Source organism: Melanostigma gelatinosum (genome assembly GCF_949748355.1).
Source record: "Melanostigma gelatinosum genome assembly, chromosome: 3".
Classification (NCBI taxonomy): Eukaryota; Metazoa; Chordata; class Actinopteri; order Perciformes; family Zoarcidae; genus Melanostigma; species Melanostigma gelatinosum.
In genome coordinates, this window is record NC_136636.1 from 8,362,168 (window position 1) to 8,388,980 (window position 26,813).

Sequence of the window (26,813 nt, forward strand, 5' to 3'; positions counted from 1 at the left end):
GTCTGTTTGTTTTAGGAATTCATATTTTCTCTCTATTTCTTCTTTATAAATATCCAAGATCAGATTTTTTATTTCTTTAACTTTGGTCAGCATTTGGGTGTCTTGCGTCTCAGCATGTTGTTTCTCCAGTTCTTTTAGATTATTTTCCAGCTGTTTAAGTTTCTTTACTTTTCCTTTTTTGAGAGCTGAGCTGAGAGATATTAACTTATAATATATATACTAAATAATATATTTGGGTTAACCTCCCCATTGTCATTAAAGTCAAGGAAAGTTTTAATTTCCGATTTTATTTGTTGTACCGCTGTTTTATTATTCAGCACACTTGTATTAAGTCTCCAGATTGTTTTCTTTGGTCTGCTATCCAAATGTAGAGTTAAATACATTGGTGAGTGGTCAGAAATATCTCTAGTTCCTCTTTCACAGTTCTGAATCCTATGTCTATCATTCTGAAACATAAAAATATAGTCTATTCTTGAGAAGACTGCATGGGGGGCAGAATAAAAAGTATAATCTTTTTCAGATGGATGCAGGTCCCTCCAAACGTCAAGTAAGCCCATCTCATCAAAACCTCTTCTCAGCAATTTAGACTGCAGGGAGATGTTTCTCTTATTATTTGATATATCCCATTTATTACTTATTACCGTGTTAAAATCTCCTGCACATATTAGTGTGCCTTGTGATTCTGAGGAAATCAGCTCGAGTATTTTTTTCATGTTACTACTGTGATCACTTTGTGGGGGTATATAAACACCGATAAGTGTGGTCATTTTGTTTTCAATCTTTCCTTGCACCAGAACATATCTGCCTTCACTGTCTCTGATCTCCCTAACCAAGTCAAAGTTAATAGAGTTATGTATTAATATAGCGGTGACTCTTTTTCCGGTTTTCAATGAGCTATAAAATGTGTTCTTGTATCCAAATTGCTTTAATTTATCATGTTCATTTTGGGATAAATGCGTTTCCTGTAGAAATATATAATTTGGTGTTTTTCCCTTCTCATTTTTGACATTACTCTGCTTCTCTTAACTGGATTATTTAAGCCGTTCACGTTCCAGGATGCTACTCTGAAGTTACTGTATCCCATAACAATAGTTCAATCTGTATGCGTTGGCAACATAGACACATGTGTTGGAACAAAAAGAAATAACAAAAACATTATTAACAAATATAAAATTGACTTCCAACCTCAGGGTCTTACACTGCCCTGTCATCTTCATATACCACCTATTCTGCTAATGGAGAATTAATCCTACTTAAAGTAGGGGCTCCCTCTCTGCAAAAAACAAAGTCTCTTTCCCTCTTGAGCGGACCAGTCATTTAGACCTCTCCCGTCATTTGTGCTCATTCATATATAGAGAAGCCCGAAACAAGCACGAAGTAAAAAAAACAAAACAACAAAGTGGTGGGAGTAGGGATCAAATTGTCAATATATCAAGATTATTATTATCGATGCAGAAGGGGGGGGGGGTTTAGTTTGAGCTGTTCCTCTCACAATGTGCCAGGAATTTGTTTTAATCATCATATTTCTTGTCCCACTGTGGCTCCCAACCTTTTCTATGTGTCCCCCCCCCCCTTAATGTGAAGCCTTCATTTGTGAAGTCTTCTTGTAAACCCTCATCACATGTTGCATTCTGCTGTTTTTATTTGAATATTTTAGTTTGAGTCGCAAAGACTGGCTAACGTGGTTAACCAAATAATTTCACTGTAATTTTATTATTCATTATATCATCCGACCCCCCCCGGATTGGGCATATTTAAGCCCATGTGGAAGGTGAAAGGACGGTTGCTGCAGCCATGTTGCTGAAGCTGCTAAGCGAGACCGTTGTTCGCCGGAGTCTGTAGGCGAGGGGTTAAGTCGGACATTCATCCAATTGTTTGGAGAGCTGTTTCTAGTTCAGCGGCCAGACACACAGGCTCCCCTGCAGGGTGTACGAACGGTGACGTGGAGGGGTTGAGTATTATGAGAGGTGAGGTGAGGGGGGGGGGGGGGGGTGGGGGTGCAGTTGACTAATTGTTGGTGCACGACTCTCACTCGCTCCGTCCCGGCCATTCTGCTTCAACTTGCCTCCGAGTGGTTCTCTCCTCAGTCGTCTGGAATGCACGCATGCACAAATGAGAGCTGCAGAAGGGCTCTCTCACACACACACACACACACATACACACACACACACACACACACACACACACACCCCTCTTTCACCTCCCAGGGGAGTCGAACCCAAATCATTAAGTTTATCCGCTCCCTCTCAGTGTTTGCTTTTCCTGCGTTTATGTCATCGGGCGTGATTTCCCCCAGAATCCCCTGCAGTCTTCCGCCGTTAAGTGCTGCTGTTGACTTCAGCTCCGGTTCGCTGTAATGGCGGATTGCATGCTTGGAGATTATAGAGTCCTCTGTGCGTCCTGTATGGCTCATTAAAAAGAAATGGTGAGAACTTTTGTGATGGTGGGAGAGGTTGATTCTCTTACAGGCACCCACACAAAAACAGTTCTATGTCCTGGGTTTAAAATGTGCTGGACCTGCAGTTTTGTATTTCCACGACTATCTGACAATATGAAAACAACCGGTTTAGGGGATTTCATTATCGATTAAGCCACCACTTGTTTTCTTGATAAATCATGGTATAACGTAACATACATGTTCGTACTGGTTTTCACTGACATTCTTGGTGCTTGTCATCATACTGAAGGTGGTAAAAACCCTGAAAGATTGGGAAAAGTTACCGTCCTCCAACACACGGGAGAGAAACACCAAACTGTTCCAGAACATAGCCGCTGCAGTGATAGCGTGGTTTTAGCAGAAGTTAAGCTTCGAGGCTAATGGTTTGTTTGTTTTCTCAATTTATAACACTGTATATTGTATTCTGTGTATTAATATGTATAGCTTTGAAAGATATATTTTCTAATTGCCACGGATTTTCTTCAACAAATGCCAACAAATCCAATAATCAAATTGAGCAGCACGGAGCATTATGCAATAGTCACTCATTGAACCTTTTGATGAGGGTTTATTACAATAATACCTACAGTAAAACATCAGCAAATAGACCCCGCCATCACTGGAAAATTAGTTATGAATAAATTAGGAAAATGAGATGAACGCACAATCAACTCTTTTGGATTGTAAATGGAAAGTAGAATAATGTGACCCAAGGAAAAGCGGTCCTCAGACCTAATATGATTTATTTAAAACTTTACTCGTCAATGCACCTACCCTGTTGACCCCTCCTTCTCTTAACTGAAGGTTCACTTCATGCTTCACGCGTTGACCTCGTCTTCGTCGGTCATAAGAGGGCCGATGAACCGCGCCGGAGAAGTCCTCCTCTTCTCTCTGACTGCCTCACCGTGCTCTCTGCTTCACCTCCCATCACTCACACAGCCGTCTCCTCCACAGTTGCCCTGCTGGATCCAGGGGTTAGCCACACCTCGCTGCATTCACCCCCTTTTCAATGAGCCGTCGCTGCTTTAAGCTCATTTGCATATAAATGGACAACTAATTCTCTCCTCCTTAATTGTACTTGATTGAAAGATTTCTACACAAAAGGAAAAAAAAAAACAGCTTCTGCAAAATTTCAGGCGGGACGTTTGACAAATTGAAGTCTTTTGTTTTCGATATCAACTTGTTTCTTGAGCGTCTACATCTGATAGAGCCTTTAATGTGATTGCAGTAATGCAGGGAGTCCAGTGCCGTGCTATCGCTCTCGTCGCTCTCTCTCTCTCCCAGAGTGCACGGCAAAGATCTCATTTGGGAACAGATGGATCTCCCTTTTTTCCCTCTTTAGACAGTTTCCATTCTGGTCCTCTTATCTCTGCTCTATCCATTAAAGGCACCGGGAGGGGGCAAAGGGTAACTGGAGGCTGGTAAAGGAGAAGGAACCCAAGTCTTTGGCAAACATATGACACTCTCCTCTCCTCACCCCCTTCCCCCTTTTTCCTGACATTCTCCCTCTCCTCCCCTCCTCTCTGACTCATGTCCTTTCTGCATTCCTTCTCCTCTTTCCTCTTGTTCCTCACGCAATATCCTCAAGGTCTTTATCCAAACTATTTCTGTTTCGCTTCTTGTAAGCAGCGTTGGGTGTACTTTCCCTTCATTTTGCTACAGTGGCTGCTTATCACCGTTTTTTCCACATGGTCATTTGAGTCAATTCCAAACTTTTTTTTTTTAGTATTGCCTTTTGAACTCATTTATAATTGTGAGGAATGGCTGCATGCAAATATCACCTGTTTATTTTGCACTTACATCCCAAGTACTTCATATTGGTAAACCTTCCCTGCACTGTGATTGAAATATATATATTTTTGATATTTAGGAAGGTTCCTAACTGATTGAAATGACCTGTAAGTATCTAAGTGGTTGCCATGATGAGAGCTGGTTGAATTATCTAAATGCTAAGGAAAGGTGCTTTCATCCTTTGTGAACGGAAAGGAGACGGCGTCCCACAATTCCTTGCGGCAGGCCCACGTCTATAACGGCCCCGGTCGCTTGATTACGAAGGTGTAAGCGGAGTCGGATTCTGTTGGCGCTGCGGTTGTCTTTTCTTAAGTCCTCATGAATCCTCCTTAACACCTTCCTCTAAACATTAAGAGGTTTTCCATCGGTGGTGAGGAAAAGACGTAATTTCTAGATTTAGGAACAACGGGGCCAGGTGTTACCAGAAGCTGCTGATGAACCACCTTGTCAACCAAACACTGCTGAGGCGGTAACAGCAGGCGTCGGCGTTATAAAGTAAGGAATGTGAAGGAACATGCTGGTGAAGTCTTTAGTAATGTGTAAATCAGCTGCTAGGAAACACCTGTTGTGCCATCCAATCAGAAACCATCTAGAGTATTAACAGGACGTCACTCTAGAATCACAATCAGTAACATAACAATCAAATATCACAGTTATAAGGGGGATAACGATATATTAAACTCATTCTACATTATTTTTTGGGAAATGTAATTAAGTATACCTCATTTACATAATTATTAAACTGCCTTTGAATCAAGTGTCGGGTCAAATGTGTTGACTATATCCCATAACCTCTTTTACTCTTTATTATAAAGATGTAATCTCAGCGAGCTAACTGGTCTGTTGTTCAGTTACGAAACAATTGTTAGTTGGTGTCAAATTTTAGTCACAACAAATTCCTAATTTAAACACTTAAGTTGTAAAGAACAGCTGGTGGTCCTGATGTCCTCCAGCCCTTTGCTTCCCATCCCTGTGTTGTTACAGAGAGGGATGGGGGCAGACACCGCGGGACGACAGAGCTGCATTAAAGGCCCCTTTACTGGCCCCTTTATTGACCTCTGAGTTCCTGGTTGTCTCTCGTCTCTCTGCTTTTCTGATTACTGCTCGAGATGAGCCCGACAGTGTGCCCCCCCCCCCCCCCTCATACTCTCTGCCGACGTCTACTCTTTCTTGCTCTTCCATCTCTTCCCGCTCAATTGTGTCTCTCTCGTTACCAGTCAGCATCATTATCTGGGCTTCACCTGCACCCACAGTTACCGGAGGATCTAGTTTCCCTGCGGCGGGAGAAAAACAGTGATTAATGAGGCACGATTTCTGAGGAGGCAGAGATGACGAGCACGCCTCAGCTTTTTGAAAAATATGAATTGCATCAACAAGCATTACCTCACAAACACTCATTGCCTCCTCTCATCAACACGACTCTCACCTTTACCTGTCGGATGTTTCTCCTCTGTTTAGTCTTTAGTCAGACAGATTTGTGAGAAGAGCTTTATATTTTTATTTTACTTGAGTGTGTTGCAGCTGGCGTTGGCATGATGCACCTACTCTGTGCAACTTAACATTTATATGCCATGTATCGGTTTCCACCCTTTTCTTTCCCCCCCATGAGACTTTGTGTGCATGTGTCCAGGTGTGTGTTGCTGTGTTTTTACTGGAGCTGGCGAGTCTCGGTGTCTTTCTTGAGCTTTGATGAGTTGAGAGTATTGCCGCGTTGCACCTCGCCATTTGCCCAGCCAGCCTCTGCGGTAAACACGTACGTAAGCCTCAGCAGCTTCAGCTCTGTGTAATGTTAGCTTTGGGTCTGGCTCTCGCACATTTCTTGAGTTAGCGCTGAGGCTTTCCGACTGTGCCCGGGACTTAGCACGCGCGCTAACATCAACACCGTGAGCCCTCGCCGCTTAATTAAAATCGAGTCAATTTCCACCACGACCCACATTTTCATCTGTGGCTCCTCAGGCTTGCCAGGATCTGCGGCGACGGCGGCACGTTGTGATGGTGTTCAGTTTGGAACCCGTTAAGTATTAGTCTCGGGTTACCGAGGTTAGATTCTCTTACTTCGAGAGGATTTGTAACAGGATCCTAATCGCCTGTTCCCACTTTATAAATTCTGACACTCACGGCGCTGGACCTCTGTTTACTTCAGCAGTCCTGCTGCAGGTGGCCTTTTCTGTGGACTTCACCAGAGCTCGTGGAGATGCAAGCGGTCTTGGTCGATGCGTCGTCTGTGGAAGCAATTATGAGATGCCAAGTGTCTGAGTCAGCACATCAGTCAGTTGGGTTGTGTGTTTGGGCAAAATGCATGCAGAGGATCAATACACTGCATAACTGATCTTAGTTTTATCTTGGTCTCGGGTTCAATTTGTCGATATCTGGATTTGCTCTCGTGCAGTTTATTTTCCCCGTGACGCTTTTAATATTTCTACATGTAGGAGTTACGGTAGATGGGAAGTACTGTGGGTATTACATTTTTAGCTACACTAGCGGCATGGCTCCACCCAGAGGATGAATCTTAATGACTAAAGTGATTCCCCTGACACCACAAGGGCCACCATGAGGTCGGCATATGTGGTTTAGAGGGACGACTTTTGGATGGACGGCTTTGAAATGTGGCACAGACATTGATGTCTTCCTGAGGATGAACTGCAACAAAGTGATTCCTTAACTTTACATCTAGGGCCATCATTAGGTCGGAATTAAAATTTGTCCAAATCTTTGGTTTAAGACCAAATACCTGCTTCAACTAACATTCTCAGCTGTACTTTGTTTTGATTTCTAAATAGCTAATGTTAAGATGCGGACATGCTAACCTAAGATAGAGAACAATGGTTAACATTACATCTGTGAAGCATCCGCATGTGAACAAACCATTAGCATGTTTGCATTAGCATTTAGCTCAAAGCGCCGTTAAAGCTATAGCATGTCAACAGACTCCTGCCATTGGTACAGAATACATGTCGCACAGAAATGCCTCATGCGTTACAACTTTAAACATTTGTTTCCTTTCCCTCTCTCTCTTTTCTCTCTTCCATGGTCCTGGTTCTTCTGATGTTGCTTGATGATGATGATGATGACTCTTCCTCCATCAGGTAAGAAAAATGCTGCCTTCGCTGTGATTTTTGGTACACATGTTATATGATGATGAATGTGTCCCTCCCCACGTCATAAAGATTGTTGTTTTACAGCGAAGCACACTTCCCTTCCACCCACCTACCATGACAGGAATAACGATGATGTGGAATTTCCATCATTCCACAAACTTTAGAGAAGAGGAAGTCGTGAAGATGAGGAATGAGGCAGATATTTCTGCACTGCTGTCTGTTCAGTGAGGGTTTAGAATAATATTTAAACAGCGGGAGACGGTATCTGTCTGCATACCAGACGCCTGATGATGGTAGCAGTAGTGATGCAGTCAGGTGGACGGGTGGAGAGTCGTCTGTATAACACACATAAAGTCACAGAGGCTTGAGTCATATGGAATTTTTCTCTTATGCCGATGTAAAACAAATGACGACATCTTTCTTTTCCCCCTCACCCATTTTAACGGCCCACAATCCCCTGAGCCCTCACCGCAACCGAGCTGGCTGTGTCACTGTCATTTTCCATCCCATTCCTCTTGATCTCCTAAAAGAACTCCGAGGCGCGGTGAGGATCCAGCCTTCACAGCTCTCCAAAAGGAGCCGTAGATAAAGCTAACTTGAAGCAGCAGCGTGATAAAGCTCACAAGGGGAGGTCTTCTCAAGGAAAAGATTCAGTTTTAACTCATGGATATGACACTTGTGGAAAGAGTTATATATTTTTTTTGGCATGGAAGACCACACCTCTACTCATAGGGGCTGGGACAGCAGACAAAAAGATGGCCACAATCTGTTCAGCAGTACACATTGACATTCTTATAAAGTACACGTTCTGGTTGTGCATTGCTACACATGACCAACAGGTGACGGCACAGTTAAATGTCAATCAAGGTCATTTCTTATGTTAAAAATCCATTTACTCTTCTATACCATTGATGAACCTCGTGCATCGCCGTAATCGCATGATTTAAACATGTCAGTAACTTACTTTATGATTACTGGCAGCAGCTCTTGTCGTGTTGAGAAGATGAGTCATGAATAATGTTTCCAACAGTATTGGAGTCAGAAAGAAGTGAGCCTTTATTCAGTGTGAATGAATTAGAATCAAACATCAGTGAAGCTTGTGATTGACATCTACAGTCTATAAACTATGTAGTTGCTTTGGGTGGTCCTGGCTATTTGGTGACGTGTGTGTGTGTGTGTGTGTGTGTGTGTGTGTGTGTGTGTGTGTGTGTGTGTGTGTGTGTGTGTGTGTGTGTGTGTGTGTGTGTGTGTGTGTGTGTGTGTGTGTGTGTGTGTGTGTGTGTGTGTGTGTGTGAGAGGAGGGCGTTTCTGTCCACTCAGTACATTCCCCTCCCGGGTGGCGGGGGCACATCTGTGGCACACTCCCCCCTGCCAGCTCTCCTCCCTTTCCCCTTCCTCTCGTCCCTCCACTCTTTTTTTTTTTTTTTTTTGTGGTTGTGTCTTGTTTTCTCCCGCCTCTATGTCCTCACCGTCCTCCCTGTCTCCCCTCTCCTCCCTCCCCATCATCCTCTCAGTCTTTGCAAATCTTCCTCTTGCTCTATCCTACTCCCCATCTCTTCCAGGAGGGATATGCACAAGTCTGAAGTGTTGTCGAGAGTTACATTCAGCACGTAATAACAGATTACTGTGTTTGTGCTGTAAAGTTGGAAGACTTGCAAGAGACTGATTAAAAAAAGGTCCAAATCAAACCAGCAAAGTCTGAGATATCATTACTTTTACTTCCTAATATTGGTCCAACTCAAAACACTTCTGGATCATATGTAATGCAAGCTTCCTGTTTGAACTAGAAACCAAAATAACCCGGATGACATCATCGGGGGTCTTTTCGCCGACTTTTGAAGGCTTCCTCCGCAGCCACAGAAGACGTTAACTGTCTTCACAGGCTGTGTAGTAACGCCCCATGATGATTAGAAACTACACTTCCTGTGTAGTATCAGTGGAGTGCCCCTTAAATATAGAGCAGTCGACAGCCCAATTTTAGCTTCAGATTGTTATTTTTAGGTACAAACAATTGGAAATATGCTAGTTTTGTCCGCTTTGTTTCTTTGTCTTCGTTTTAAATTTGGTCGAGGCCGACATATCTTGAATTGAATCCAATTATTCCGTCCTTTCGTTCATGCTCCTGCAGCTCTCCTCCTGTCACTCTTCATCTTTCCCTCTTCCTCTCTTCCTCACCTGTCATTCCCCGCCTGCCTCCATCGAACTCCACCTGAGCTCTGCTGCCTGTGAAACCAGCAGAGCTCTTCCACTCCTCGCGAGTCACAAACAAAAACTCAAACGCATGGCTTTTCTGCATCTGGCCCCCGGTGTTTCAGCCTGTGAGTTTGGACACATTTGCACGGCTACATTCAGGCACGTGATGGTGCACAATGTGAGCAGCTGACGGTGATTACTGGCTGCCGGTCTCCAGCCGGCTGATCCTGTCTGTCTGTCTGGAGAGTAGGACTGCCCCGCTCCACTCTCTGCCTCGTCCTCTTCTTCGGCTGAAATTCTCCCCGCGGCTCAGCGCTCTGTGATGCTCTCTGCTCTTACAAATATGTCATTCACCACATGTAGATGTTAAATCAATCCCTTTTTTGTGGGAAAATTTAAAGGAAATGGTTTCTTAAAAGTAATAAGTCAATGTGAATATAACATCATCAATGTGTCGGTGGTAGATCATTTTCTGTAGTTAACAACAGTGACATACTTTGCTGTTAAAAGGGGCATGGGTGTAGAATATGGAAGCTTTAAAAGGACAAAATAAGGAAATGCTATTTAACTTTATTATTTTGAATCCCTAATAGTGACAGAAGGCAAAACAAGTCACACCCTGACCAATATTCAAATGACATGAATCCATTTGATTTCAATTCTATTTTCCATTTTGTTCACATGCTGTACAATTTTAAAAACAACTCATTTTCTATGCATCGCCGCTGCCAAAATTAGAATGAACAAAGAAATGAAACAAATGGAATCCCCACTGGCATTGTGTTCATTGTATAACTCCGCCATATTTGTTATGAAACTCAGTATGAAATTACCTTACACTTTCATATGCAAAGTGGCAGATGGTGTGCTAACAACTTCAGGCATGTCAGTAGTTTGATATCAATGATGTTTATGCTAAGCTAAGCTAATGTAATGGTTACCGTACAGATATGAGTGGCATCAATGTCTGGCACGAAGCGTATTCTCCCAAAAGTATCTAACTCTTTCTTTAAATGGAAATTTGCATATTTTTCACATTTGAATCTGAGTAATGTCGTGATTTTGTATTGCCCAGCATTGATCACATAAAAGAGTTAGTTGAATTTCTATTCGTCTCTTAAGAAGCGCTGCTTCACAAGTAGACCTCTGTGGTGGATTAAGGCTGAGAACCGGCGGCCCGGTCCTCGGACCTGGGCCCACTCCAGCCTGAGCCTCCGTCGTAACGCGGAGTGTTCGAGACAGCGTTGTGCGAGAGAGCTGAGCAAGCCAGTCTCACACAGACACACACACACACACACACATGCAGCACATGGAACAATGCACGCATGCAGCCTCACATGGACATATGCACTCACAAGGCATGGATGCATAGACAAAGTACAATGTGGAGTAATTGATACATTAATTCCTCCATGTTGACACTCAAGCTGCTTCCACGCTCATCAAGTGTGTGAGAAGAGGTTTGTGGGTGACTGGGTGCATGCAGCTTATTCACATCTCATAGTGTTGAGGTGTGCTGGGTTTTTATCTGAGATGAAACTGACTAGATCTTAATGTTTGTATTTATTTATCTCTTTACACACTTTTTGCTCTGGGCTGCTGTTACTTTGAGTATTAAGTAAATGTCTCTTTTATAACATGTGCACCATTTGTACTTATCTGCCCCTGCTGGTTGTAAGTTAGTGGTACAACTATGTTACCCTTTGTGTGCGCATAGATGTGTGTGTGTGTGTGTGGGTGGGTGTGTTTGGGCCTGCCTCCATGTCTGGCCTGGAGTCAGCTGTTAAGGGATGCAGCGCTAGATGAGTGCTGCCTGATGCTGACCCAGAAACGACTGCAGACGTAACCAGCAGTGACTGGTGCCCCATTAGCCCACAACCCCGAAACACACAGCTCTGAATGTGAGTGTGTGAGTGTGTGTGTGTGTGTGTGTGTGTACTTGTATGCATGTTTGTGCTTTGTGGTAGTGTCTTTGTGTCAAGGGCAGAGAACCTGGTCTGTAAACGTTGCTGCACATGATTGTGGTTTGAAAGTGTCGCAAAGAGTCGTCTGCCTTCACATGAGAATAACCGCGATGAGGTCGGACATGATTTTGTTTTCATTTTGTCCCGTCCGACACGATGAGTAGACTTTCCTCTACCTCTGTTTATGCTCGGTTCCAGTGTTTTCCCATCCTGCGTCTAAAGTTAGACCACCGAGCAGATGTGGTGCGTTTGAGTGTCCCTTTTGTATTCTTGTGTTGCCAGATGTATTCATCCGCGGTAGCACGTCTGCAGTTGTGCATTCGCACAACATCTTGAGCGTGTCTTGAGTCAGCAGTGGAACGGGGTGACGGGGGCAGGAAAGTGGGTCAGTCATGCCCTCTCCCGGTATGATGGAGACGGACGGATGGAACGATGGATTGAAGAAGATGACAGCAGCTCAAGGGATGTGGACGAGGGAAGGAAATAAGTGTTTTGAGGATGCAAGGAGGGGTAAGAAAGGAAGAAAGGATGAGAGAGAAAAAGAGAATACCTTGAATGAAAATGAGAGGACAGCAAGAAATGGTGGTAATTTAGAAAAATATACGTACTTAATAAACTCCCAACGAGCTATGCTAAGTATATGAAACTTGAAGGTGTTTAAATATAGCAGTTTAAAACAATAACAATGATAATGTCTGTAATGCTGGTATGATTAGTCAATACATTATTGAGTTGATCAACAGTCACTAGATTCAGCTTCTTCAATGTCAGGATTTTCTGCTTCTTCTACTTTAAATGGAATATTTTGGATTTGGATTGCTGGTCAGACAAAACAGGAAATTTGAAGACTATTTTGGGCTGTGGGAAATTGCGATGGGCCTCTATCACTCTTTTCTGACATCTTGTAGAATAAATGATTAATGGGTTGAATAAAAACAAACGTGCATTGAGTGAGCAGAGGAAGTTTATTTTCCTCTGTAAAGCCAGGATGTTACTTTGATGCATGAGCTGTGCTCAGATCAGCTCAGAAGCTGAATTGATGAATCTGTGAAGGCAGCATTGCTACTCAGCTTTGTTATGCAGGAACACACTCAGACACACCTACAGGACAACCACAGGTCTCACACTCTCCAGTAATCAGTACACACACACTCACAGAGTGCGTGCTGTCCCTCACTCTTAATGAGTGACATATGCCCCCTGGTGGCAGAGTTAATGAGCTTGCCCTTGTTAATCATAGAGAATAACTGACTCTACCCCATGTGGCCAATTAGAAGCCAGGAAACCTGCGATGAAGACAGAGTCCCAAACAGCTGGTTGTACAGTCGCAGACAGACAGGAGGAACGTGTCTCACTACTGGTCGGTCTCTGATTTGAATACACTTACATGAAGCCTCCCACCTGGTCTGTCTCTGATTGGTCCTCTCTCTTTAATCTTTCATTCCTTCTTTAATACCGTCTATTTTCCTGTCCGGTCCTCTTTCGTTTAACCTCTATGGTCTCTATAACCCCCCCTCGCGTTTAACATGCAGCCTCCCTCTCCTCTGCCCTTAATTCCTGCGTCTTTCCTCCTCCTGTTGTTGTTTTTCCTCCCTCCCTCCCTCTGTGACCAGCGGTCGGTCTGTCAGCCCACTGTGGCACTGGGGTGACTTAGCACGCTGCCTCTGATTGCACCCCAGCAGTTGGCCATTTATCGTGCCGTGAAATGGAGTAAGGGCGGAGAGGGGCCAGAAGATATTACGATAATACGTCTCTCAGCGCTGTGAGGGCCTAATGAACGTGGACATTTTCAGCTTAGTCATACGTTTGTAGAGTACTTCCTTTGTAGCTGTGGTGGTAATTTGCTGATGGTCTTAATCTTGATTTTTAGTGTGATATCTTCTCTCTGGATTGCTCTAATTTGGATATATATATTTTTTAGTTTTTACTTACTTAATTACTTTAATTATTGGGCAATATAAGACATTCATGAGTGATGGAAAACAGCATGCCCTCTTTGTTGCTTTTTAAAAACGTATTGTTCATCATATTTACTGTACTTAAATCAATACATCAAGTAGAGAATTCCTCTATTATTCAAATGGATTGGAAGCTTTAATCCAATCCACAGAGGAACGCTGCCCTGCTGCTTGTATTTATGGTAGACTTCCAGTGCCTAATGTTTCTGCTGACGCATGCCTCTTTGCTTGTGTTTGAAGAGCACTTTGCTAAATGACAGTTGAAGTGTTTGAAGGTTTAATCTCGCGGTGTCCCAGGATCCTCTTATCAGTGTCTAGATGTCTTCTCTGTGCACACACACACACACACACACACACACACACACACACACACACACACACACACACACTGAGGCCTTCGCTGTCACATCTCTCACTGACTGTGAACTTATTAGTTTTTCATATCAACCTTCTCTCACTCCCTCAAAATTGATTCTTTCTCAGTCTTGCCTTTCTTGTCATCCTCAACTGTTGTTGATCATTCCTGTTCTCACTCCATCTTTTTTTAGTCTCTCATCCTAATGTCCGTCGTCTTTGTGTAAAAGTGCTGATCTGCCCTTTTTGCCGGAACCGGTTTAAATCTAGGAGCCAATCAGCTGGCCTGTCACAGGAGACTAATACTCCCATTGGTGTTGAAATGGCACCCGTCGGTGAGGAGTGGCCATGATGGAGAGGTAATCACCAGTGTAGTGTGACTCATGGTAAGGTCTCATGGTACACTTATACATACATATACCAATAGAAGAGGTGAATGTAGAGGAATCTTCATCTGCTTTCTATGGATTTTATGGGAATGTAATTTAAAGAGTGCCTATGGTTTGCGTGTTTTACATTTTATCCAAAAGGAACAAAAAGCAAAAATACATATTTGTCCTCTTGTCCTCTCACTTATCAATCTAGGTTGTTTCGGTGTGAGTTGCCTAGTTTTGGAGATATCGACAGAGATGTCGGCCTTATCTCCAATATAATGGCACTATATCAGACTGCTCACAATAAGCTCTGTGGATCATCTATGCAGCTCACACCAAAACGATCTCGATTGATCAATAGCACTACAGGTAAAAGGAAATAATGTATTCATGGTTTTGGGGTGAACTGTCCCTTTAAGTGCGTCATGCAGTGTGGGTCTGGTCTAGACTCAGTCTCGAAACACTTTGGTCATGTCTCAGTCTGGATGCACAACGTGGTCTTGGTTTCAGTTTCAGTGGTCTTTACGACAACGCTGGTGATTACGTGCAAAACACCCGGCTTATGCATCAGTCAGTCTATAATCACATTGTTAGCAAACCTCTGCCTTAGAGAAAGGATGATGCATCCTCTCATTCACAAGGTTTTTGCTGGAGGCAGCTTCAATGGTCGAGCCTCATACTTTATATGTATCATCACAAGAATATCAACAGCATAGAGAACTTCTATTCTGTTCAGCAGCCACAAATCATAATGCAGGTGCTGTATTGTTGTTTATAGCGTCGGAGGCCTCGGTCAGCGGATGCTGATCTTTGCCAAATTAGATAGGCGCTTGGGTTGCGTGAATAATGGACTTAACAAATAGACACACACACACAGACGGATACATGTGAAGCATCAAATCTACTGCACACACACACACGTTCGGACCCATAAAAAGTCACATGTACACGCTCTCAATCCACTGTCGGCTCGCAGCAGGGAATTGACGCCCCTACTGCAGCCCTTCAGCTGCGGCACGTGCTGAAATGAATCCTCCGGGGATTTATTTTCCCCGTGTGGAGGACCGCGATCAATGAAAGCAATCTGGAACACCGCTCCAGAACACACAAGCATACAGACGGTCTGACAGAGCGCCGGTGATTTAACCCCGACCGTCTTGTGTCCGATGGGTTTTTTTCTATCTCGTCTCAACAAGGAGCAGATGACGAAGGATAAAAATGAGCTTTTCTTGTTCCACATCTGTGCTGATGAGTCTACCTGCTTCTGTGACTACTGCCGTCGGTCATGTGCCTGATTCAAGAATCACACGTAGCAGCAGCTCAGGGGCTTTAAAGAAGCATGCTGTCGAACAGCTAAGGCATCGAATTCTTCACTCATTTCTTCTCTCTTTGGGCAGAGAAGCATTTCTGAAGCAATTTCTGTTACAATCTGACAAAAAAAGCTCCAATTCAGGTCCTGTTGATGATGTGATCAGGAGCGGGCATGTTTCATGATACCCCTTCAGTTATTATTTGCTGTTTTGAGGGAAATGACATCTCTGGTTGCAACAGATCCTCCTCTGAGGGAATAGACAGTTTTGGCTCACGGCAAACCCTCAACCCAAGCTCAGACCACCTGTTTTTAAGCTTAAACGTAATATAACCTGCGTATATGTAGTTCCACGTGGTTGTTTTTGTGGTGTCAAAGTCTTCTAAAGACATGACATTACACTGAGGAGCCCATCTATACTGGAAACTCTGCTACACTAGCGAGTATACCAGTGTTGCTCGTCATCTCGCTCTGTTTGGGAAGAGCTCTCCTTTTTTGTTTTTGTAATATTCTCTTCGTCCAGATGGGGGCAGCAGACCATGACTGGCTGTGACCGTCACCGCCTCCAACCGAACTCTGTACTCATCTGGCAGCTGTTGCTATGGCTACAGAGCCCGGCCATTGCTGTGTGACGCAAGCAAACATGGGCTGTTCACACACACACACACACACACCCCTGTGTGCTGAATTTAGACTCCATATTGAAAGAGCTACTGATTACAGTGTCGTTCTGTCCACTTCTTTTATGTGAGAGCTTTAAATTTAAAGGTTTCGTTGCATTCTCTCCATAATCATTTTCACCCGGCTGCAGTGTTTTTCGGTCATCGTACATACACTCTGCTGGTGTGGATGGATCTACCTAAGCTGGTTTAGTCGCCACTAATCACCTGGAACTGCGCTTAATACGCCTGATGGAGAATATAATCCCTAATCAGCCATCAAGGGTCAGATTGAGCTCTCCCTGACTTCTCCGCCTGCCCCGAATCATTCTGACATATGGTTAAGCTCTGATCGGCGGTGATGGAAATGTTAACTAGATAGCTGCTGCTGGTTGAATCAATTAAATGGCGATTAGCCCAGATTATCTGATTAACTAGAGCCATGGATGGACCGCTCACTTAGGAGTTGATTACTTAAGACATGTCTCTGGACAGCCTGTGTCCGTCTCATAGCTACATACAGGAGTAGGTCAGCGTTGAATGGCACACATTTGCCTTTTAAAGTCCACTTCTTTACTGTGTCCCAATTTGGAGAATCAAAATTTAGCAATAAACAGCCCACTGACGGACGTTATTCTAATCATAGCCTCCGCCTGGCAACATGTCCCTTGATGTTAAAAAGACCATTGAAGAGAGAAATGGAGAAAAAAATATATTTGCTACCTCGTCTGCCAGACTGTTTGTGTATTCTACATCGATACAACTCTCAGTGCCCAGCCAAACACGGCGGCGCTGCCAAATCTGACTTGGCTAAGTGTAAAAAGAGAAAAGGCTGGCACTCTGGCATATGACTGTCTTTTCTGCTTTGTCACTGTGCTTTGTGTTAAGAGGGCGGTGGTGTCTGTTAGAACGTTTCTTAGATAATGACCTTTTCCATTAGGGCGATTTATTTCAGGGCACGCCATGCGTTGTAATTACCAGCGGTACATGTCATTATAGTCGAGTAGTGCACACAACATTCTCCTACAACACTTAATGCACAGGCTTTATGACCTGAGGGAATCTACACAACCCAGGAGTAATTGGGGAGACATTTCACTCTAAACCACGAGCCCTCGTGCTGGACGGACAGTCGGATCAGGAGAAACGTAAATGTGGTGACCTGCTGGTGGTGCAAGAGAACATGTTAGGGAACCGTTAAAGCCAACAGATAATTACTGGATAGTGAGATAGTGAGAAATCACTAAACCTCATGGTGTCACAAGGGGAAAGGTCAGGGGATCACCAACGTTGATGGGTGTCATTGTCATCCTCTGGGGACCATGAACATCTGTACCACATATCATGGCAATAGTTGTTGAAATAGTTCAGTCTGGTGAACAGACGGATGGACCGAGTGAGCCACGGCGTTAACATGGATGCAATTTGATTTTAGAACTCTAAATTTAATTGACACGTAAATATAATTATAAATGCTGGACTAATATTTTGCATGTAAGTTATAAACGGTAACAGATCCTTGTTCCCATATGCATGTTCCTGTGGACCTGCACATACACATGCACATAAAGCTTCCATTACTTGGCTTCTTCCAGTGAAAGTAATGAAGTGGAAGGAAGTTTGGATTCTGGCCCGAGCCCAGGTCTGGAATCGACAACCTCAGCTACTTTTCTACAGTACATGCATGACAGATTGATTTCAGGAACATACAAAGACATCTATGTAGCATTAACGTAGCTGTGGGTTTTGGGTTTTTGAGCTGAGTGTTTATGTCATGACACCGCTCGTCTGGTAAGCCCGTACAGCTCCGTGACTCCCGCCATTTCCAAAATCAGCAGAAAACAGTCAAACCTTTCCTTTCCCACTACCAGCGAGAGGATAGAGTTTCAGTGGAGTCTGGGCTTTTCCCCTGCTATGAATTACAGAAGTGGGCTGCTATTGGAGGGTCTGGCTGGTGCCATGTCTGGCCTTGCATGCCTGAGCCGTGGCTGAGCTGATCTGAGGGGTGCGGGGCCGGGCTCAATGGGAGATGCCTAGAAAGCAGCGGAGCCTTTCACATTTCCGCTGTGTCTGAAACTCTTTTGATGTGTTGTGTGGCTCATACTGATGTACTCTTTCTGTGTGACACACTCTGCCTCGCTCGCCTTCTCCCCCACTTCCCTTTTGCCATGGATCGAGTGTCTCCGTCTCAACATCTTGCTTCTTCTTAGGGGGCTTATGGAAAATCTATAACAGGTGGGCTGTGTTTGAAGGATATGTTGTTTCTAATTATCTGTTTGCAGAGGGCTTTGGGTGGGCGCTTGTTGGGCCAAATGTTCTCCCAAACCGAGACTTGCTGCTTGCGTGCCTGCTATTCGTCGCCTTTAGGTTGAATTGAATTCAGATAATCAATGAATTAAACAATGCACTAAACACACGGTCCGGCACCTAGAGTTTGTCATAAGAAAGTACTATACGATGTTTGAATAACGTTAAAAGGGAGGAAATGAGGTCCTGATGAGGCCTCAGAAACTAAACCCAGTCAATCTAAACAAAAGGATGTTTAAACATCTCGGGTCTCTTGAGTAGACCACCCTAGAAAACTACAGTCAGTCCACGTCTACGTTTTGGGTCAGTGCAGTGTGCTTTGTTTGCTATCAGGGCCAGCATGCTGTGTGTCCTCGGGGTGGGCCACATGGCAAAAATATGATATCACAATTTCTTCAGGCCGGATCATGATCATTGATGTCACGATTCTTATTCAAGTTGGTTTTTAAGACTTTGCAATGTTTTGAATCGTCCCCCAAAACCAAAGTCTGTTCTCAAATGTAAGACTTTAACATTTCTTGAAATATTTATCGGTTACTTTTCCAAATCCTCACGAACCACGAATAAATTAGATCCACCGCACGAAAATGTGTCATTTTAAAAGCTGTTTTGGCTGTTACTGCCATTATTTCCTTCCTCCAAAACGGTAGTGAAGAACACCAGAAGCAAATGATTTCTTTGAAACAGAATTAGGACTAGTGTGTTAACTGCATGTTAAATGAATCGGCACACAAGGCCACATTGCCCCCAAAGTTACCGTATGAGCGGTTGCTGACAACGTAGCAATTCATAGGCTTTTGTTTTAAAGGGAGTCCGGTGCAGCAAAAAAGTTTTGCTAATCGTTTAGCAGCGACGCTGCACCGCTAATTGAGACATTTTTAATCGTTCACAATCTGATATTGTTAAATCGCACACCCATAATCTGCCTATACACAGTACCAAAGTACCGGTAGTAGCAGTTAACGGGCTTATGGTGTTAAGGTACTCTCCATCGGTTTGTAGGGGCTGACTAGCGGCCTTAAAGGCTTAAACGTAGGTGAGTGGGGATCTTCTTGACCTTCTCGCACGTAAGACGGGTGACAGATTGCTGGTGAAGCATCCACAGGACATCGATCTCGTTGACGACACGGTCGACTCTGTTTGTTCTACAGTGAGACCAATCTAGACCTCGTTTGGAGCCAACCAAACGACTGAACGCGTGCACTTAAAGAGAGTGGTTTTAAAATAGTCTGCTGTTATTTTATGTCGTGGACAGGAAAGAGGAATTAGAAAGGAAATGTGGTGGAGACCAGAAACAACATATTATGTTGGGTAGGCTCCCGCTAAATGAGTTTTGAGTTCGACTCCCGGACCTCATGCATACTTTGGTCCCAGCTAACACCTCAGCGCAGGCTAATGGAAAGCTAGTGGGCAGTTATAATAGTAACCTGGTCTACATCAGTATTGGACATGTGTTCATTCATCATCTTCTATGAAATGCAATAAATCCAAAACCAGGTGCTGATCAGTAAACATCCACATGTTCCATGTCAGCACTTCATGACCGAAAGTAGCCCCAAAACCAGCTGGAGGACAGGTAACTGAGTCGACACGTCCCTAAGTGATTACCTTCACCCTCATTCATCAGCGCAGCACTTCCTTCAGGGCCTCTTCGTTCACACTGTTCCACCTTTTGAAGGATTTATGCGCATTTTCATTAACACAGCGTTGTTTTCTTTAGAATAGGCATGCATAGAGAGAGAGAGAGTGAGAGGAGGACAGAGTCTACAGAACCGGATTAAAGCTTCTGTAACGGCTCCTTGTGGTGCTGTTGTTTGCACGCCAGTGATCGAGCAACCACACAGGAGGCTTAGCTTTCTTAAGCAGTGCTCACACACAGTCCACGGTCCAAAGTGAACTGTGCTAACAACTTCTTACCCACCAAAGAATGGACTTTCATACAAAGCACTCAGCCACTCAGCCAATTTCGTTCCTTTATAAATTTTTGTCAGCATCCCCTCAGCTCGCTCTGTTGTTAATGACACAAATCACCGGACTATAGTTCACCATTGTAAGCCCATGTTCCATTTGCTGGAAAAGTTTGATGAACACAAAGTAGGAAAACCTTTGTGAGAGATCTTTTTTTAGAAGATTACACTTTAGCCTGGAAATGTAGAAAGACACCAAACGAAATGAAGCAATTCGTCTTCATCTCAGTCGACTGATATTTCTGTTGTTGATTAGTTGTTTAGTTGATTAGTATTGTGCTTTTCATGCTGAATAACTTGTTTCCAAGAAGCTTCTGAGGACATCTGTGGTAAACATTTAAAGTGGTGCTTTTGTATGATGGAGAAACTTAGTTTTACAGATCAACTTATCGATAAGTCGACAAAATTGTACGACTGTAGCTATTTCTGTGACGGGGTAAAGCGGCCTGTTGGGGGTCTCCTAGCGAGGAATGCCTTCCAGTAATTGGTAGAGAACATCTGGGCGTCAGGCTCTCTGTCGGCCTCTGACCTGTTGTGAGGATTACAACACAGCAATGGTACCGGGCCGGGAGCTTCCTCCCATGAACAGCCACATCGTCTATTAGTGATGAGAGTAATTATGCTCAATCAAATAACATCAATAATCATGTCAATAACTTCAGGAGAATGTTTGTAGACATCGGCCTGGATTCACTGAAGTTGTCTCGAGTCATAAAACCAGATATACTCTTTAACAATAAAATGTAATAAAATATACAATTATCCAGCCTGGAAATAATCATCTTCACACAGAGAGAAACGCAATTAAAGTATTTAAATATTTGTCTTAGAGAATTGACATCTTAAGACAATACTATTTGTCAAAAGCATAACCATAAATGCGTCTTCTTTTTTGATAAGACAGGTTTCCACAAGAGTTGGATATTGACATTTTAATTGCAGTGTGTATCTGACAGCTTCCAAAGCAGACATCAACAATCTGATAAGTAGCAAGGGGAACCATCATTTCATTTTTGCCTCCCTCCCACTCTTGTAACTTATTACTTATTATTGATATGAATGACAACATCTGGGGTCAAATTAAAATAAACAATGCAGTCATATCACGTGTGTGGAATGTGCATGTTTTGATTTAATCGCATTTTCATTTCGAGAACCGACAATCATTCTGCCGACCAGTGCAGAATGCTTCTTCTGTACTATGCTAACAATCTCAATCATTTTATTAAACACACACACACACACACACACACACACACACCTACACACACACACACACACACACAGTTTCCATGGAAACAGGATCCAGAGCCTTTTATGACTGGTTGTTTGCCCAAGACAACTAAAAATGGTCTCAGCAGCCCTGCAAAGATGGGCGATAAATCATCTGGATAATGAATAATGAGACGCGTAGTAATATAGAGCGGGATCAGGTGTTTGTTGTGGCCTTAAGCAGTATTGTTATTCATTTTTAGACCACGGCATTGTCTTATTCATCAGGCAAACTCTCTCATTCCTCTGTTTGTGTGACATCATACGTGTTTTGTTGTCATACAGCACCGCCTGTAATGTGTAATGTGGACACTCTCTGTAATGGACACAGACGCACATTCAAACCCACACACACACACACACACACACACACACACACACACAGACAAATGGTCACTTTCCAGCCGCGCTGCCCTTCAGTAGCCTAATGTGTGTCTGAGGTCCAGACGGCGTAGCGGCAGGAGGGCTGGTTCACAGCGCTAGCCGCAGAGCCTCTGGCTAGCCCCGGCTGGTTGGGGAGTCTGCAGCCAGCTACCCCTCTGGGTGACAATGGCAAGTGTACAATTCACAGCTCTGTAGGCCTACTCAGCTCTAGTTGCAGGATAAACGTCAGTATTATTACTCTTTTTTTTTTTTGTGGGAGCCAGACTGTGTGGCCGTTTGACACACTCGCTGTGAATTATAATTGCGCCCATTGTGACTCTTGTGATGTCTGCTAGCCTTACTTTTGTTGTTGCTGTGATGCAGTCACCACATGCTTCCCCATTTTGTGTCCGCAATGACAGGAAGTAAGCTGAAGAAGGACCTGAAGCACTACCTGAGCCAGCGCTTCCAGAAATCCTCGGCTGACCACGAGCTGCAGCAGACCATCCGAGACAACCTCTATCGCCACGCCGTGCCTTGTGAGTCCACCACCGTTCTGCACTTGCACTCTTGTCATTCCTCACTTTCATGTTTTGTCCTTTGCTGCTCTACCGTCTTCTCCATTTCCCGCCATTTATGTGAGCCATTCTTTCAGTTCCTGCTGATACGTTGGCTTTTTACACACTTCGTTTGCGTGAGATCCCACAGAATATTATTGTGTAATACTTTTTTAACATCCTCATGAAAAAGAAACCCTTGGTTTGATTGAGCCACTGTCCAAAGCTTCAGCTCATGCTCAGTTTTAGATCCAAGCAATGATTGTGAGTGGAGCTGCCTCACACAGACACTTTGGATGGTTATCTAATTAAACCAGATTATTTCAGCCTAATCCGAGCACAGTTCCGCTTGCCTTTTTGACCGATGTTGAATAGGCTCGTAGTGCCTCATGTCCACTGGATCAGTGGCACCGGTAATTCTAGGTGAGTGGGGCTTCATCCAAGTAGCTCACCTTTAATCACCAACCAGTATCTCCTCTGCCAGAGCTGGCCGTGTGATCCAGGAATAGAGGCTTGTGTCTTTCACTCTTTTTTTCCCCTCCTCACTGTCGATATATCTAAGATCTAAAGGCACGTTTGTTTTTTGATGCTGCATATTTCTGTTGTATCTGCTGCTGCTGAAAGGCTGAAGTAGACATTTGAAGTGCTTCATTCTTCCCTGCTATGAAAAACAACCCTTGAAGATGCTGCTGGTGCTAAGGATGTGGCATTAGCGCCATAACAGCAGAGGGATGAATGCCATAACTGTGCAGCTCCCTCTTTAAACGGAGAGAGGGTTCGACTGATGAACAATGCTGCATGATGCCGATCTCATGTTATCCCCGATTTGCATACACCACCGAAATCAACTGCGTGGACCAATCAGAGACAGGCTCATTATTGTCACGATACCGGAGTCAGAAACCCCTGCTGGCTTTGGACCCAGCATGCCTTACTTGTGAAGACGGAGAAACAAGGGAAGAGACTGAACAAGCACATGAGAGGTGTAACAGAAGAAATGACTGTGTGCCATTTCTATGTCGGCCTTCCTTTACAGCACTTTAATATTGACTGGTGCAGTAGTTGCATGTCTGTTACTAGTACGTGAGGGCACTTTAGACATATCACAGCATACTTTCTATAATAAACACATATTTGGAGTATGACTTTAAACAGTTTTCATCTTGGGAATTACTTTTCAGCCTCTCCATCCTCATATATTTTCCAAAGCACGAGCATATTGGGTTCTTTGTTTTGCAGTTCTTTTCTGAAAGGAAGCACCTCATTTCCCCAATCCCATGATTTTCCCCTTAATGGTTTTCATCTGCTGGCTTTTCAATTAGTTTATTCGTGGCTCTCTCACGCAAATGACTCTCTGTATTCAGGCGGGTTGTTTTAAGGGACTTTATCTGTATTACCTCCGCTGCCATATGTCAGCCAGACACCGGTGGAGGGAGGGGATCTGGCCATAACGGCCATTTTAATCACTGAGTGGTCTATGGCCCACTAGTAAAAGAACCTGGTGTTGTTAGCAGTAAACAAAGCATGAAGCTGTTCCCCAGGCCATATGTTTTATAGGACCGTTAGGTTTTTGTTGTCATGCGCTCGTAGAGGACTGTGAAACTGGAACGTTGAATTGACAAATAATTTGCTGCAGCTTATTGTTTTTTACTTCTTTCTGTTACGGGAGGACACCAGGCTCAGTCTACGAATAAGTCCTCCCTTGTGCCCTTCACACTCCGAGTATTACAAGAGCAGTACCGGCTTCGTATAGGAAAGCACATGTTTATTTTCTGTACCGTTGATGCATAAGTGAGATGGATTTGCTGTGACTGTCTTGGCCTGTGACCGTGGGAGGTCAGCGTGTGTCCATGTTGACGTATGTCCAAAGGTTGTTCGAAGCACTGTCCGTGTGTGTGTGTGTGTGTGTGTGTGTGTGTGTGTGTGTGTGTAGGTGTGATTAATGCACCGCAAGCAGGTGGAGAAACAGATGGAGAAGTGTGTGGATGTTGGGGCTTTTCCTGCCTCTAAATCAGGCAAAATGGTAACGCGACTCAGCCAGCCTTTCTGCACGCTCGTGTAACAGCGTCTATTGAAGTCCCAATCTCACTATTTGTTTGACTGAATGAATTTGAGCCCAACTCTCATATGTAATTGGTGAGTTTGACTAAATTATGGAAAATACGCATTTTGCATATTTTTGTTAAGTGGGCGCCATTGAAAATACTGTTTGTTTTTCTGTAGCTTTGCAGCAGCAAGATAAATACATTTAGCAAAAACAGTGTATACTAACATTCCAGACTCTTTCCAAATTTAAAGCTGTTATCTGGAATGTTGTTTTAGTCAGTATGCCCGTAATGTCGTCATCAGTATTCTGTTGTAATGGGAGGCAACTCAACTCACTTTTGGTACCAGTTCCTTTTTCTATATTTAGTTTTCTACTGCGGACCGTGCACCCCCTCAGTGTAGGCGGGATTCACCGTAGCGTGAAACTGCCGTAACATCATCATCAACGCGACATCAAAACAGAGGAATATCTATATTTCATCAATTGTTTGGGGGCTGCCAATTATTAAAAGTCTGTTTTGGGTGGAAAAACAGAATTGCGGTAGCTATTGACGGTAGCTTGTTTATAATTGGCGGGCATGGGCAGGACGTCCTGTGACGTGTTGGTTATCTCTGACCAATCAGTGGTCTGCAGCATTTTAACTCCGCCTTCTGGTATCACTGGGTGAGTGTTTACTCTGTGCCCCCCATGCATGCCAGCAATCTCAGAAATGTAGCCAACATAAACTATAAAAAGTCCATCTAAGAAATAACTTGACAAAGGATCAGTATGTGTCGGGCGTTGAAGCACACCACAGCACGTACCTCCAGGTAGTTCTCTCCAGATGTGCAAGTCTCATGAAATTGGTTGTAAACACAAGCTGATCACCTCATTCACATCTCCCAAAAGTCAGTCGCTCCCATAACCCTGTTCAAATGTGAAGCACAGCTCTCTCACCCTCCCCCATCTGCTGAGGCGTCCGTCGGCTTCCCGTGTGGTCAGCCCATCTGCGCGTTCAGCATTCCCAATCTCCCATTATCCCCACCAACCCTCCATCCCTCTCCCCTCCCCAACTCATGACACCGCTGCCTCTCGTCCTCTCGCTGCCACTGCTGCTGCTCCCTCTCTGTATCGCTCTTTCTCTCTCATTTTTCCTGCCAGTTGGTCGGAGCAGTGGCAAGAAGCAGAAGGAGGAGGAGGAGAGACTTGTACCCGATATTAAAGCTCAGCATTCTGTGTCGCCGAGTCTTGAAAAGGGGAACTCTGGTCTACCCTGCATCTAGGCAAGTAGCAGCATCGTCTGCTTGTGGTTGTTGTGATGCTGATGGTTTGGTGTTTTGCTTCTCAGAGCGAGCGACAGGGTCTGCAGAGTTGTTCACGTGCGCGCGTGATGATGAACCGCGTGGCTCCCAGCACCGACGATTTGACGACCCGTATATAGGCTTAGAGGACGGCTGGAAGGGGAGGTGGGGGGCTGAAGCCGCGGGGATGCAGATGGGGGTGGGGTAGAGTGGAGTTTGGGTGTAGGAGGGGGGAAAGAAGGGGTGGATGGGTAGAGGGAATGGAGAGATGCAAAAACACTCACACATTCAAATCAACGCCGGCTCTAGCTAGCCGGCCAAGCTAACATAAACATATGCACACATGTATGATTTGTGATTGTGCGGGGCTTCGGCGTGCCATCTGATTTGGGCGTGTGTGTGTGTCTCTACAGTTTCTACTGAAGCAGCATTTCTGGTACTGGTTTGGTTGCATCCACTGATGCAACCAAGTTGTGTCACCTGAACAAAAGAACTGCTGTCACTCCTTGTGCCATTCCTGACCAGCAGAAGGTGGTAATTCAAGATTGGGGCGTGGAAGCTAAAGGAAGATTTAGAAGTGAACTTCCGACTCTTCTGGATTGTTGACTTTTACCAGGCAGGGAGTGTGTCAGTCTAATCCTGTGTGAGTGTCCGCTGTTTGACGTGCATTACACGAGGTATGGATGTTGTTTCTGTCGAGGCTCGGTAAGCACATTTGCACGTGTTTCCAGTGACGTATCCTTCCTGTTATATCAGTTGAATCACAACAACTGGTTTGCCCGGCACTGAACTTCACCCTACAGCTGACGTGAGGGCCACAGTTGAATCAAACTTTTGTATTAAAGCAGTTCACCTGCACTTGGGAGTAGTTGATTAATCCATG

The 26,813-nt window shown here is 44.2% G+C and overlaps 1 protein-coding gene across 6 annotated transcripts in view; it reads left to right on the forward strand.

Annotated features, from left to right (window-relative positions):
• Window positions 1-26,813, forward strand: part of magi1b (membrane associated guanylate kinase, WW and PDZ domain containing 1b) — a 111,811-nt gene that overhangs the window by 27,791 nt on the left and 57,207 nt on the right. For all 6 annotated transcript variants that reach the window (XM_079266269.1, XM_079266271.1, XM_079266270.1 and 3 more), the window contains exon 2: window positions 22,469-22,585. In XM_079266269.1, the coding sequence (XP_079122395.1) occupies window positions 22,469-22,585 (117 nt within the window). The remainder of the gene's footprint in view (window positions 1-22,468; window positions 22,586-26,813) is intronic.